We start from the raw sequence: 11,719 nt of genomic DNA on the forward strand, positions 1-11,719 counted from the left end.
AGTTATTCTCTAAACAAATCTAGGTAACGCTTACACTGTTCTAGTGATTACAAGATTCGTTGTAGTTAATAATAAGGTACCTGACAATAATAAGATACTTGACTATGAAAAAATGAGTAGTTATTCTCTACACAAATCTAGGTAATGCTTACATTATTCTAGTGATTACAGCATTAGTTGTAGTTAATAACAAGACACCTGACTATGAAAAAGTGAATAGTTATTCGCTATACGAATCTAGGTAACACCTAAACTCTTATAGTGATTCCTTGAATCATTGTAGTGAATGAATAAATGAGGGTAAAATTGTCAATTCGCCTAAATTTCACAAATGACAGATTGGGTCAATGACCCATTCTGTCATTTTCGAAATTTAAAGACCCAATCTGGCATTTCCCATATTCCAAGGACCTTTTTTGGGATTTTTCCAAAAATTTATAACCATGCCTAGAAACTTGAATCATATGAAAAGAGGGGGAAAAAACAAGGATGATGTTTAATTTGGATAAAGGAAGATTCTATAGAGATTTACACTGATGCTGACTGGCCATGTGCAGTTGAAAATAGAAAGTCCACCTCAGGGCACTATGCAGTTATTGGACAGAGTAACCTTGGTCATATGAAGAAGCTAAAAACAAAAAAGAGAAGTACGAAAAATTAAGGGTTGGGGCTCAAGAGATTCATAGGGGAGATGTTACTTGAATATGACTTCCCAACAACTTTTCACTGGGACAACAAAGCCGCAATAGCTTTAAACACTGTACAACATGATCGAACAAAACAATTGAAATTTGATAGCCATGAAAACGAGGCGGAAGGAATTTTGTACTCATACTATATCAGACCTATTATAAATGACTCATGAGTAGTTTTTCAATTACAATTTACGTAATATGAGATAACTAAGTGAGAGAAATTTTATTTCGATTTACATAAAATATGCTTATAAATTTTAAACGTTATGCCCAATAGGCCCATTCTCACTAGGCAGCGACCTGACCAAGGGATTATCTTCACATGTATTTGAAGGGTGCATAAGTAAGTTGGATGTGGTAAGTATACATCATCCAATTTAACAGGGCCGACACTTTTAGGGCATTAATATTTGATGTAAATATCTCTGATAGGGGATAATATAGGGTAAAAATAACAGCTAATTATTTTTCCATATTTCTCTCCCCCAATCCATGCTATATAGTGCCTCTCATTCGTTTATATACGCTGTACCTCCCTCTCTGAATAATACAATAGAGTCTCAGTCCAGAAATCCACAATTAAGCATACAAAATTAGTGAGACCACTAGATCGGATCACTACTACCACCATACTTGGAGTAGAAAGGATTAGAGTTTCATCAGTTTCAGATTATAAAATATAGCAAAGCAATCATGTTCATGAGTAGATCCAGCATCAACACCACAATACGACATGACATGAATGATGACGACATGACTATATGATTTTGCTCACCTAACTAAGCATCCAAATGGCCAAGCCTAAATATATTTATTTCATACCTCACAAAAAAGAACTACAAGAGTCCGCGCGATTATGCATGAAATTAACTTTCCCATTAGGTAATGTGGAAACATAATGCAAGAGGACCATTATAGATGAAAACATGATGCAGGATGCCTGCGAAGAAATATTTGTAATTTTCCTTGACGTAGCTGATGAGATAATTACCATCAACCAGATAAAGAAGGTAGCAAATCATTTTCTGAATGAAACACAAACACCAAGAATGTTACAATTACTTATAAGCAACGTAGCCAGCCCGAAAGTATACTTGTCGTCAAAACTATCTGAAGTCTCCTTACCTGATTAAAAGGTCCATTATAATGATTTTGAGGAGCCTAGTGATGAGAAATGCAGTCAAGATTATTTTTTGTGTTGAATCGCCTCATCCTAAAAACTCAAGTATTCCACAAGGATCACCAAATTTTGACATTGCAGATGTGGTGAGCAAGAAAAGAAGGTACTGCTGCATCTCTTTGGAAGAACCTTCTAGGTTATCTGCTGCCCAAAATTCAGAATGTGCCCAGTCTGAACCGGCAAATGTGTTAACTTCTTCTGGTAATGTGAACATGGTAAGTGTTAGGACGGTAAAATCAGAACTGTTAGATGAGGACTGGAAACTTGAAGGAGGATTCAGGTCCCAAAAAAAAAAAAAAAAGGGAACTTGAAGGAGGCTATACCTATACCTGTGGGATCATTAGATGGGGTCAATGCCAAACGTGAATAAGTCAAGCAATCAATTGTTGAGTCTGTCAAGTCTTCAAAAGGTAGCAATCTGAAGTTTCTTAGTCCTGAATTCATTAAATCTGAACCAGGTCATGAGAACAATCAGGAAAGACCCAAAACAACAGAGAATATATCAGATCACATGGGTGGATAGCTGCTACAGGGATGACATAATTCTTCTTTGCAGAAGGTAGTGTCTTTGGAATCAGTGCAATTTCGCAATGACAGCTTTGGCTACAGGTGAAAGCCATATACTCAGCAGAGTTGAGGAAGTGTGGTTGATGCCTAGGGATGCGTGCTAAAAACTCGCAAACATGCTCCCATAGGATCTGATGATGACAAGATAACCTTGTCAGCTAATACACAAGAGGATGATTCTTATAGTTATGACCATCAATTAGATGGCAATTATGCTGTAACTGTCTATCTATCTGATTGAGATCAATGCAAGAAGAAGTGATTTCAAAACAAAATAAATTTATACTATCTCCAGTCTTTAACATAAAATCTAGTTTGTAATTTAAATTAGAGGTAGTAATTAAAAAATTAAGAGTTGGAAATAGATATACCTATGCATTTGGACAAACATCTACTATGCAGCACTTGAACAAATTTCCACATGGAGCCCAAAAAGAGAGAGGGGGGGGAGAGAGAGGTAGGGTCTCTTTGGGGGGGGGGGGTAGCGAGAGTGTTGAATAGTCATGCCACACAATGGAGGGGGGAGGGGCAGTAACCTAGTGTATTGTCTGCTTAAACCAGATATAATCACCCATCAACTCGAGAGAGAGAGAGATAGAGGTAGGGTGTTTTGGGGGGGGAGGTTTAGCGAGAGCGTTGAATAGTCATGCCACACAACGGAGGGGGGAGGGGCAGTAACCTAGTGTAATGTCCGGTTAAACCAGATATAATCACCCATCAACTCTAACTGATATTAGATCAACCTATGACCAAGGACCTCAGTAAGCGAGCTTTGAAGGAAGAAAACATAAATCAAATCTCAATCTCAGAGTGTTAACCTATATGATATATCCGTGAAAAGAGGCATGAGTAACTGAAGGGGAGCTCTGTTGTGTCATCAGTCATGAGAGTTTCAGAGGTTGTGCAAGAGCTTGCCATGCCCAGGATTGATGAATGTATACATGAGGCAAAATTAAAAGAAAAAGTTTAAATCACCTGTTAGAAGAAACTAAATGTTATTGTGAAGGCTAGGCCCCGGGGGGGGGGGAGGGAAGAATGTCAACACGAAGGGTACACCCTAACAGGTAAACAATTCTACCCTTGGTTTAAAATATAAGTATCAAATAATTAAATTACACAATTCAACACTTTAGTTAAAATCGGTCTAAAACAATAAATATGTAAAAAAAAATGCAGCTTATTTTTCTAAAATACCCTTATTTGTGCAGAGGGCAATTGGGAGACAGAATGAGTGAAAAAAAGATTAGAGATACATATAATGAATTAAAGGTAAAAATGAGAACAATGCATTAAATGATTAGAAAAATTCAAATTGATGCTCATAAAAAAAAACCCCACCCTTTTCAAAGATTTGATGCTTATATTTTGAACCGAAGGGAGCGTCAGATTAGTGGTAAAAAAGGCTTACAAAGGGGAGATATTAAAATTATTAGCAATATGGACACATTTGCAAACTCATGTGCCACCACAAAACGAAATGAATCACACAAGTTGCAGATTGTTTAAGGAACAAATTCCCTTGAGTTGATAATGCTATTTCACATAATACAGATTGGAGGCTTAAGCCTACTGTAAGAATTGCAAGACCCACAGGCTTTCATTTAAAACCAGCCAGCGACCTTCCTCTCTAACAATCCATGTGCATAAATCAATGTTTATACTTCAGCTACAGGAAAATTTCATGAGATGACTCAAATTTAAGTCATCTGTCAATGAGCAATATAAAAGTTTTAATAATAATGCACACTAATAAATTACACAGTCAGTTTCCCTGACAATAATTTGAACCAAAATTAACAGCTACCTAAAATCCAGCGTACCAAGTACCAATGGACAACTCAGATGAGATCAAGGGGCATTGTAGGAAGAGCAGTATGAGACACGGTCTTCAAAGTGACAAAGCTTGGAAATTTACCATATAAAAGGAAGGCCTTACTCCCCTGTTACTTTCTTTTACAAAACTGTTTAGCAATATGTGCCAAGTGACTTCATTAGGTATAAACCCATTCTCCACACCTCTATATAAAAGTAAACAAGCTTCATTAAACAAACCCTCCTTGCAGTGCCTATGTATCAGTGTGTTATATGTAATAGCATCAGGAAATATTCCTTCACCCTGTAACCTGTCAAAAAGGTTTAGAGCCTCCTGAACATGACCGATTTTGCATAGACCATTGATGAGGGTGTTGTATGTGACTATATCAGGTGTCAATCCACGATGGATCATATCCCGAAGAAATAGAAGGGCATCATTTACTTTTCCAGTTCTACATAAGGCATTGATCAAAATATTGCAAGAGATAATGCTAGGAAAAATCCCTTTACCAAGCATCTCCTCAAACAATTTCAATCCTTTTTCAATAGCCCCCACTTTGCAGAAAGCTTTGATAAGGCCATTGTAGGTAATATTGTCTAGTGGGTACCCTCTAAATAGCATTTCATCAACAAGTTTAAGCGCTTGCTTAATTGAATCTTTTCCAAGAAATGCGTGAATCAATATGTTATATGTTACAGTGTTGGCAATGACACCCTCCAAGAACATGTCACGATACAACTGCAAGGCTTCTTCCAACTTATTATCCTCACACAGACCATATATTACTGAATTGAATGTATATATGTCAGGTTTACATCCTTTGCTGGACATTTCAGCAAAAACTTGTAAAGCGTCTTGAACCTTCCCATTTTTACACAGAGCACAAATCAAGCAATTGTATCCCACTGTGTTCAAACTGAGACCCTTAGCTGACATTTCATTTACAACTTTAACGGCTTCCTCTAATTGGCCTTCCCTGCAGAAAGCATTGATCAATATGGTGTACGTAATAACATTAGGTTCAATGCCTAGTGATAGCATATCATGAAAGCATTTACAAGCAGAGAATAAATTCCCATTCTTGCAAAGTCCATGGATCAATATGTTAAATGTGAAGACATCAGGCGCATGACCAGAAATTAACATGTTATTGTACAGTAAGTCCATGGCTTCATCAAAACGTCCATTTGAGACATATCCATTAATTAATGTATTATAGATCACATTATTTGGGTTAGGAGTTTTGCTAAGCAAGGCCCTTGCTTCATCAACTTCACCAATCTTACACCAACCATGCATTAGAACACCATAAGTTACTGCATCAGCAGCAAAACCTCGGAAGAGCATTCGGTTCAGCAATTTTTCAGCCTCATGAATTCTTTTGGCCCTGCAGAGACCATGGATAACATCATTGATGGTTTGAACATCTGGTGTACAGCCCATCAAGAACATTTCTCCTAAAAGTTGCACAGCTTCATTCACTCTATTACATTTGGAAAGTGTATGTATCAGGGTCTGGTATATCACTGAACTTGGAACACAACCATGCTTTGTCATGTCTCTTAGAAGTGAGCAAGCTGAATCCACCTCATTAATCATACAAAATGCTTTCATCACCACTCCAAACGTGTAGACAGTCGGAGAAATTCCTCTGCTTAACATGTCATAGAAAACATTCGGTGCGACTCGGGGACAATTTCTGGAAACCAGTATATCTAATACAACATTATATGTCCTAAATGTAGGCTCACATGAATAAACACTTTTCATATCTAACAAAAGCTTTGTAGCTTGCCCAGGCAACCCAGCTCTTCCATAGTATTTCATAATCAAAAGAAAAAGTGATTCTTTAACGACAATTCTTTCTTCTTTCATCTGCAATAACAACCTGTCTATGATTTTAAACTCACCGGCTGCACCAAGCTTGTCAAAGAAAATGTAATATACATCATAGGAATGACAATATCCACTCTGGGAACCTGCCCATTCAAATATCTCCATAGACGTGGGTATGTCAAGTGGGAGCTCCAGCAGCTTGCAAAGCTGAACTGGACTAATTCGGTTAAGAGACCTTCGAAGCTCTTTAAGATCAAAAGGCTTAAGCAACCTCTCCCATTCGGTCTCATTGTCAGACACATTATCATTCAAGGCTACATCACTCCCATGTGTATTGACTGCGGTTGAGCAAATTGCAAAAGAATGGATTCTGAACAAAATCCGAGTACTTTCACACACATGGATTGGGACTCTTAATGTCTTCAACATCAACTTTTAATAAAGGGTCTATAAATTAAATCAAGGAAACTAATCCCATGGAAGAAGGGAAACCTCTTCGTGCTGAATAAGGACAGCTGATATCAGAATACGCTTATTTACATCTTGAACCAACATCTGAATCGCAATGAAACCCATTATGGAACCCTAAAATTGGCGAATCCAGAGCACAATCTAAATGGTGAAAAGACAACATCCCCTGCTTGGATGTGAAATTTTGAAGTTGATTTGATGCAATGGAGAAGGTTCAGTATTTCAATCATTTGAGTGGCTTCTCAGCTTTTCGAAGCTTCCTATATGAACAGGACACACTGGTTCAGTGCTTCTTGAACATGGTTCACTGTTTATGCAACCCAGGAAGAATGAAGAGCAGCATAAAGAGATCCTGATTGGAAAAATAACAAGTTAAACACTCTTCATGTTCACCACATTTCAGATGCAGCTATTTTTTCATTATCTATTTTCATTGAAAAAAACAAATAATATACATCAAAATTGTTTCATGTGAATATTAATTCCTCAATGACAAAGAAAACACGAATCCGAAGCACAAGGTCTACATAAGGAGGAAATCACTAATAAGATCAATGACGCAGATCCCACACGCAAGGCAGAGACAGAGAATTCCTAGATAAGAAAAATAAATAATAAATTTCAAGTATAAGTGAGCACAACCCGAACAAACCAAAAACAATAATTATGGTCAGAAAAATTCAAGCTTCGTCTCACAAGCACAAATGGGGATACAAAATTTCCACCAATTCAGCAGAAATTTACCGGAGGAGGAGCATCATCAGAGAATTGAGCGTGAGCATTGGGGAATCGAAGGAAAGAATAAGAAAATCGCAAATGGGTTTTGAAATTGAAGCAAAACCCAGAAGAATCCCTATGGAAAACACGAAGAAGAAGGTGTAGAACCTGGATCTCCGAAAACTTGATGGAAATTTAGTGAGGAGAGACTGCGTCGTCGTCAAGCGAGTAAACTGCGAGCAGACTTGCAGTAGCCGAGGGTAGAGTGGTCCGTGCCGCCGTGGATATCGGGGAAAGAAGCCTCGGCCTTCGAGTTCAGAAGGCGAGACGGAAGACTGTAGACAGACGGGAGCCTGGGGAGAGGCGGACTCATTACAGTCTGTTTGGTACGAGAAAAAATAAGAGGAGGTAACAGGAAGAAAACTTTTAGTAAACTCGATTTTAAAAAAATAAGGTTAAAAATTTTTAATTAATTTTTCTTACTCTTTTATAGTACTTCTTTTCTTTATTAAAATTTTAAAACCCCACTTCTCTAATTTTTAAATAGAATTCATTAAAAAAAAATTTTCCTTCCCATTTTCTCTATTTTTCTCGTACCAAACAGTATTTTAGTGGGCTTTTTAACTATTATGTGCCAAAATGCACGGTGGGAAGGTATCAAATCAAGATACAAAATGAATCCAGATCATATATTTTTATGACCAAATTTAACACCTTAACTAGATGTTAGGTTAAAGATTGAAGGTAGTGTATATATTAAACGAAAATAAAATCAGAAAGTTATTTTAAGGCATAACTAATAAGGTTTAAGTTTTTTTTTTAGTTTTATGAAACATATTGAAAATGATTTATAAGTAATATCAAAATATTATATAAGAAAATGTGAGACTGACAAAACTAAAATTGTTCTTATCATTTTATGTTAGATCATGAAAATTGAAATCGTTCTTGCTAAAAATGAGCTAAGTACAAGTGTAGTATTTTGATAAATGTTTTCCACCGCTTAGCATTTTGGTATTTTTCTTGTTAGTGCACATAGCATAATGGTAAAAACGCCCTCCTAAGCGTATATTTGGCAGTGGATGCTGGACACGTCTTCTTTCTTTCATTCTTTTTTAATCAACTATTGTTATATTTGATTACATTCGGTTTTTCATTTTTAAGCTTCAATAACTTTTTTCTAATAACGAAGCGAATTAATTGTTAATTGCGGGGTAAATTTATGCTTAAAATATCTATTGATTTCAACTAGTTTTTAATGGAATTTTATTCAATCTTGACTTCATTAAATTCGTTATTTGTCTTTTGTATAACTAAAGAGAGCAATATAATAGGAATAAGGTGTAAATTTACCGTGAAAAATGAAAATATACGGCCAAAGGCTACGAGTACTTAGAAATTTTTGAGGTCTTAGTGTCACCCAAAAGTTACCAAAATGTAATAATTTTATCCTGGCTGTTATTCTACTTAATTTTGACCGTTAGTTTGACCAAAATATTAACATGCCGCCTCGTCATCTTTCCCGTCCTCTGTTCTGCATCACCCTTCACTTAATCATCCCCTCTCTCACTCCCTTTCAGAAAATCTCCCCTTCTCTCTTCCTTTCAAGCTCCAGAACACAGGCATATATGAAGGAAAACTGTATTGGGACCTCTTGAGATAATAGAGAAGAGGGATGAAAATGCCAAGCATGTGCTAATCGGCTTCTAAGTTGCACTCCCTTCACTTCTCGATATAGCTCGAAGTTTGAACATTGAAATGGCTAGCGTTTCTGATTCTCCTTACTTGAAACGCATCTTCGAAATGAGAGACACAGAGCTTAAAAAGCAAATATTCATTCTAGACCCTAGCTAGCTTAGCTCGTATGCTATAACGAGTACTTTAACTAAAGCCTCTGAAAATATATCTCACTCCCTTCCAATGATTTTTTGTCATTCTCCCGGCAATTCAGATTTCAAAGAAAAACATAAACCAAGAACATAAATTCTAGAAACCATAGATCCTATACAATTCTGGACATTGAAACCCATAAATCCTATATCGCACCTGCAAGGGTGCAAAGATAAAATCTTGAACCCCCGTGGAAAAAGAACCCCCATATTCACCATCAACGGTGAGCGATTCTTCAATCTCTAAGGAAGGGAGGGGTAACAACAATAAAGGAAAATATCGAAGACAAAAGAGCAAGAGAGAGAGGTAGTGAAGGGTTTGAGCGAGCTGAAAGACGGCGACCTCGTTCATGTATGCCGTGTTCTGGAACTTGAAAGGAAGAGAGAAGGGGAGATTTTCTGAAACGGAGTGAGAGAGGGGATGATGAGGTGGAGGGTGACGTGAATAGAGGAAGGGAAAGATGATGAGGTGGCATGTTACGTGGATAATTTGGTCCAACTAACGGTCAAAATTAACTAAGATAACAGTGAGGGCACAATTGTTACATTTTGGATGACACAGAGACCTCAAAAACTTTTACATCTACATGCCCATAGTTCTTAGCGGTACGTATACTTCCAGAGGTAAATTTGCACTTTATCCCAATATTTTTTTTGACCAGCATGCACTTTATCCCAATATAATATCATACTTTATTAAAAAAAAAGTAATATTATATCATAAAATTAAAGATGATGATGATTACCCCTCTTACAAATGATTCAATGTGTGACTCCATCCTTTAAATTTCGTGCAACTAGTGTATGTTTTCAAGCGTTGCAGAAATTTTGAAAATAAATACATTTATGATTTATGAATATATAGCTCTACTTGTAAAAAATTTTCCATTATACATACATATATAGTGTGCAGATAACCACTTAAGTTATTAACCACTATAAAAGACCAGCAAAAACTAATTATGTAAGAATCAAGTGACATGAGCATGGGGTGGGTAAAACATGGGGTGGGTAAAACATGGGGTGTCTTGGATATTTGTGATTATATCATAGAAACAAGAGTAAAATATTTTGACTACCTTTTTAGTTTATATCAATTATATAGATCTCGTTTTTATTTTAAAAACATACAGTTTAGTCTAATTAGTTAACACTGTTAGGAATATTCTAAAAATATTATTTTTAACTGAAATTTATATTAAAATAAAATTTATTTACTATTTTACTCCTCATTCTAATAAATTCCTAAATTATATTTTTACAATTACATCAATTTCATTCAGTTAAGGCAAACATAAAAGATTTGATTAAAAATTTAACTAATTTTTTTAATAAATATATATACTTAACTAAATATGTTTATAAATTTTTATAACAAAGATGTGTTTAAAAGTTTTGAATTATAAATTTAAATAATTTATAAAATCTTTTAAACTTATATCATTTAAATTTTACGATAAACAAAAGCTATGTATTTGAAATATATTTTTACAATTTAAAATAAATCAAAGTGAAGATTTCTAATGAATGTGATAAAATGTTAAAATTATAAAATTTTATGATTTAGATTAAAATTAAAATTTTTTATAACATATTAGAAATTTTAAAGATAATTATTTTTTTGATTTTATAAAAACATTTTTTGTAAAATATAAACGTTCAAATAATAATTAATTTAAAAAGGGGCATTTTGTTCAAAAAAATAATTTAAAGTCAAACTTCTGTGAACTAATAATTTGGATAGATAGAAATAAAATCTTAAATATAGGAGGGAGGTTTGTGTAACATATATTTTAACTGTAAGAGGGGTCTATATATATTTTTAAAATAAAAGAGATGTCTCTGTAATTAAAATAAAATAGAAAGATAATCGGTGTATTTTACTCTAGAAATAAATTTAAGGATATCTAATTTTTTTGTTGAAGGCAAAATGTTGAAATTAAACAATACAAATAATAATTAAATAATGTTTATTTAAATAATTAGTTAAGCTACCAATGCGTATTATGTATAAATTAAAGTCTGAACACTGCGACCCATAATCCGTTGCTTGTAAATATAGTTTCTGGTAAGTTATCATCAATACAAAATATAAAATTTTTATGCCTAACTATTTCATTATAAATCATTAAATTGTTTTTAAAAGAACTTAACGATTAATTTTTTTTAATGTTAATATATATATATATATATATATATATATATAAAAGTTATAGTCAGTCCACAGAACATACCATATAATCAATTAAAGTATATCACATTTATAGAATACTTTTTTCAAGGAGGCCAATAGTAAGCTACTTTATTCTTGATCAAGCCAACAAAACTTATATGGAGTATTATACAAATCGCAAAGACGATCGACTTCGTGTTTATACAAGATCACACACTTCAACAGAAAATACAAAAGACAAGCAAAGTAATTATGGAAGGATTAAGGTTACGCTCTCATGAGTTGTCCAAGTGTGATGCTGTCGAACTGGTTCATCGAATGAGGTTTAGGCCTCACAAGTTGCAAAGATACTTCTTCCATGGTTGGTCGGCCCCG

General features: G+C 34.8%; 1 protein-coding gene across 2 annotated transcripts; it reads right to left on the reverse strand.

The window, feature by feature from the left end:
- Positions 1-4,170: 4,170 nt before the first annotated feature.
- LOC114711709 (pentatricopeptide repeat-containing protein At5g64320, mitochondrial-like) lies at positions 4,171-7,587 on the reverse strand. 2 transcript variants are annotated; one of them, XM_028896132.1, is made up of 2 exons: positions 7,451-7,587; positions 4,171-6,917 (listed from the first exon to the last, which is right to left on the reverse strand). In XM_028896132.1, exon 2 carries the CDS (start codon positions 6,521-6,523, stop codon positions 4,331-4,333), a length of 2,193 nt encoding a protein of 730 aa, XP_028751965.1. In that variant the 5' UTR covers positions 6,524-6,917; positions 7,451-7,587; the 3' UTR covers positions 4,171-4,330. The 2 variants fall into 2 exon arrangements, with proteins under 2 accessions (XP_028751965.1, XP_028751966.1); XM_028896133.1 differs by lacking the exon at positions 7,451-7,587 and adding an exon at positions 7,310-7,436.
- Positions 7,588-11,719: the final 4,132 nt, after the last annotated feature.

The sequence above is a fragment of the Neltuma alba genome, unplaced genomic scaffold (genome assembly GCF_004799145.2).
Source record: "Neltuma alba isolate B1F8T4 unplaced genomic scaffold, ASM479914v2 tig00011304_pilon, whole genome shotgun sequence".
Taxonomy (NCBI): domain Eukaryota; kingdom Viridiplantae; phylum Streptophyta; class Magnoliopsida; order Fabales; family Fabaceae; genus Neltuma; species Neltuma alba.

Coding starts and splice junctions, on each gene's coding strand:
- LOC114711709 (XM_028896132.1), bottom strand. CDS start 6,523: ATGTTGAAGACATTAAGAGTCCCAATCCATGTGTGTGAAAGTACTCGG.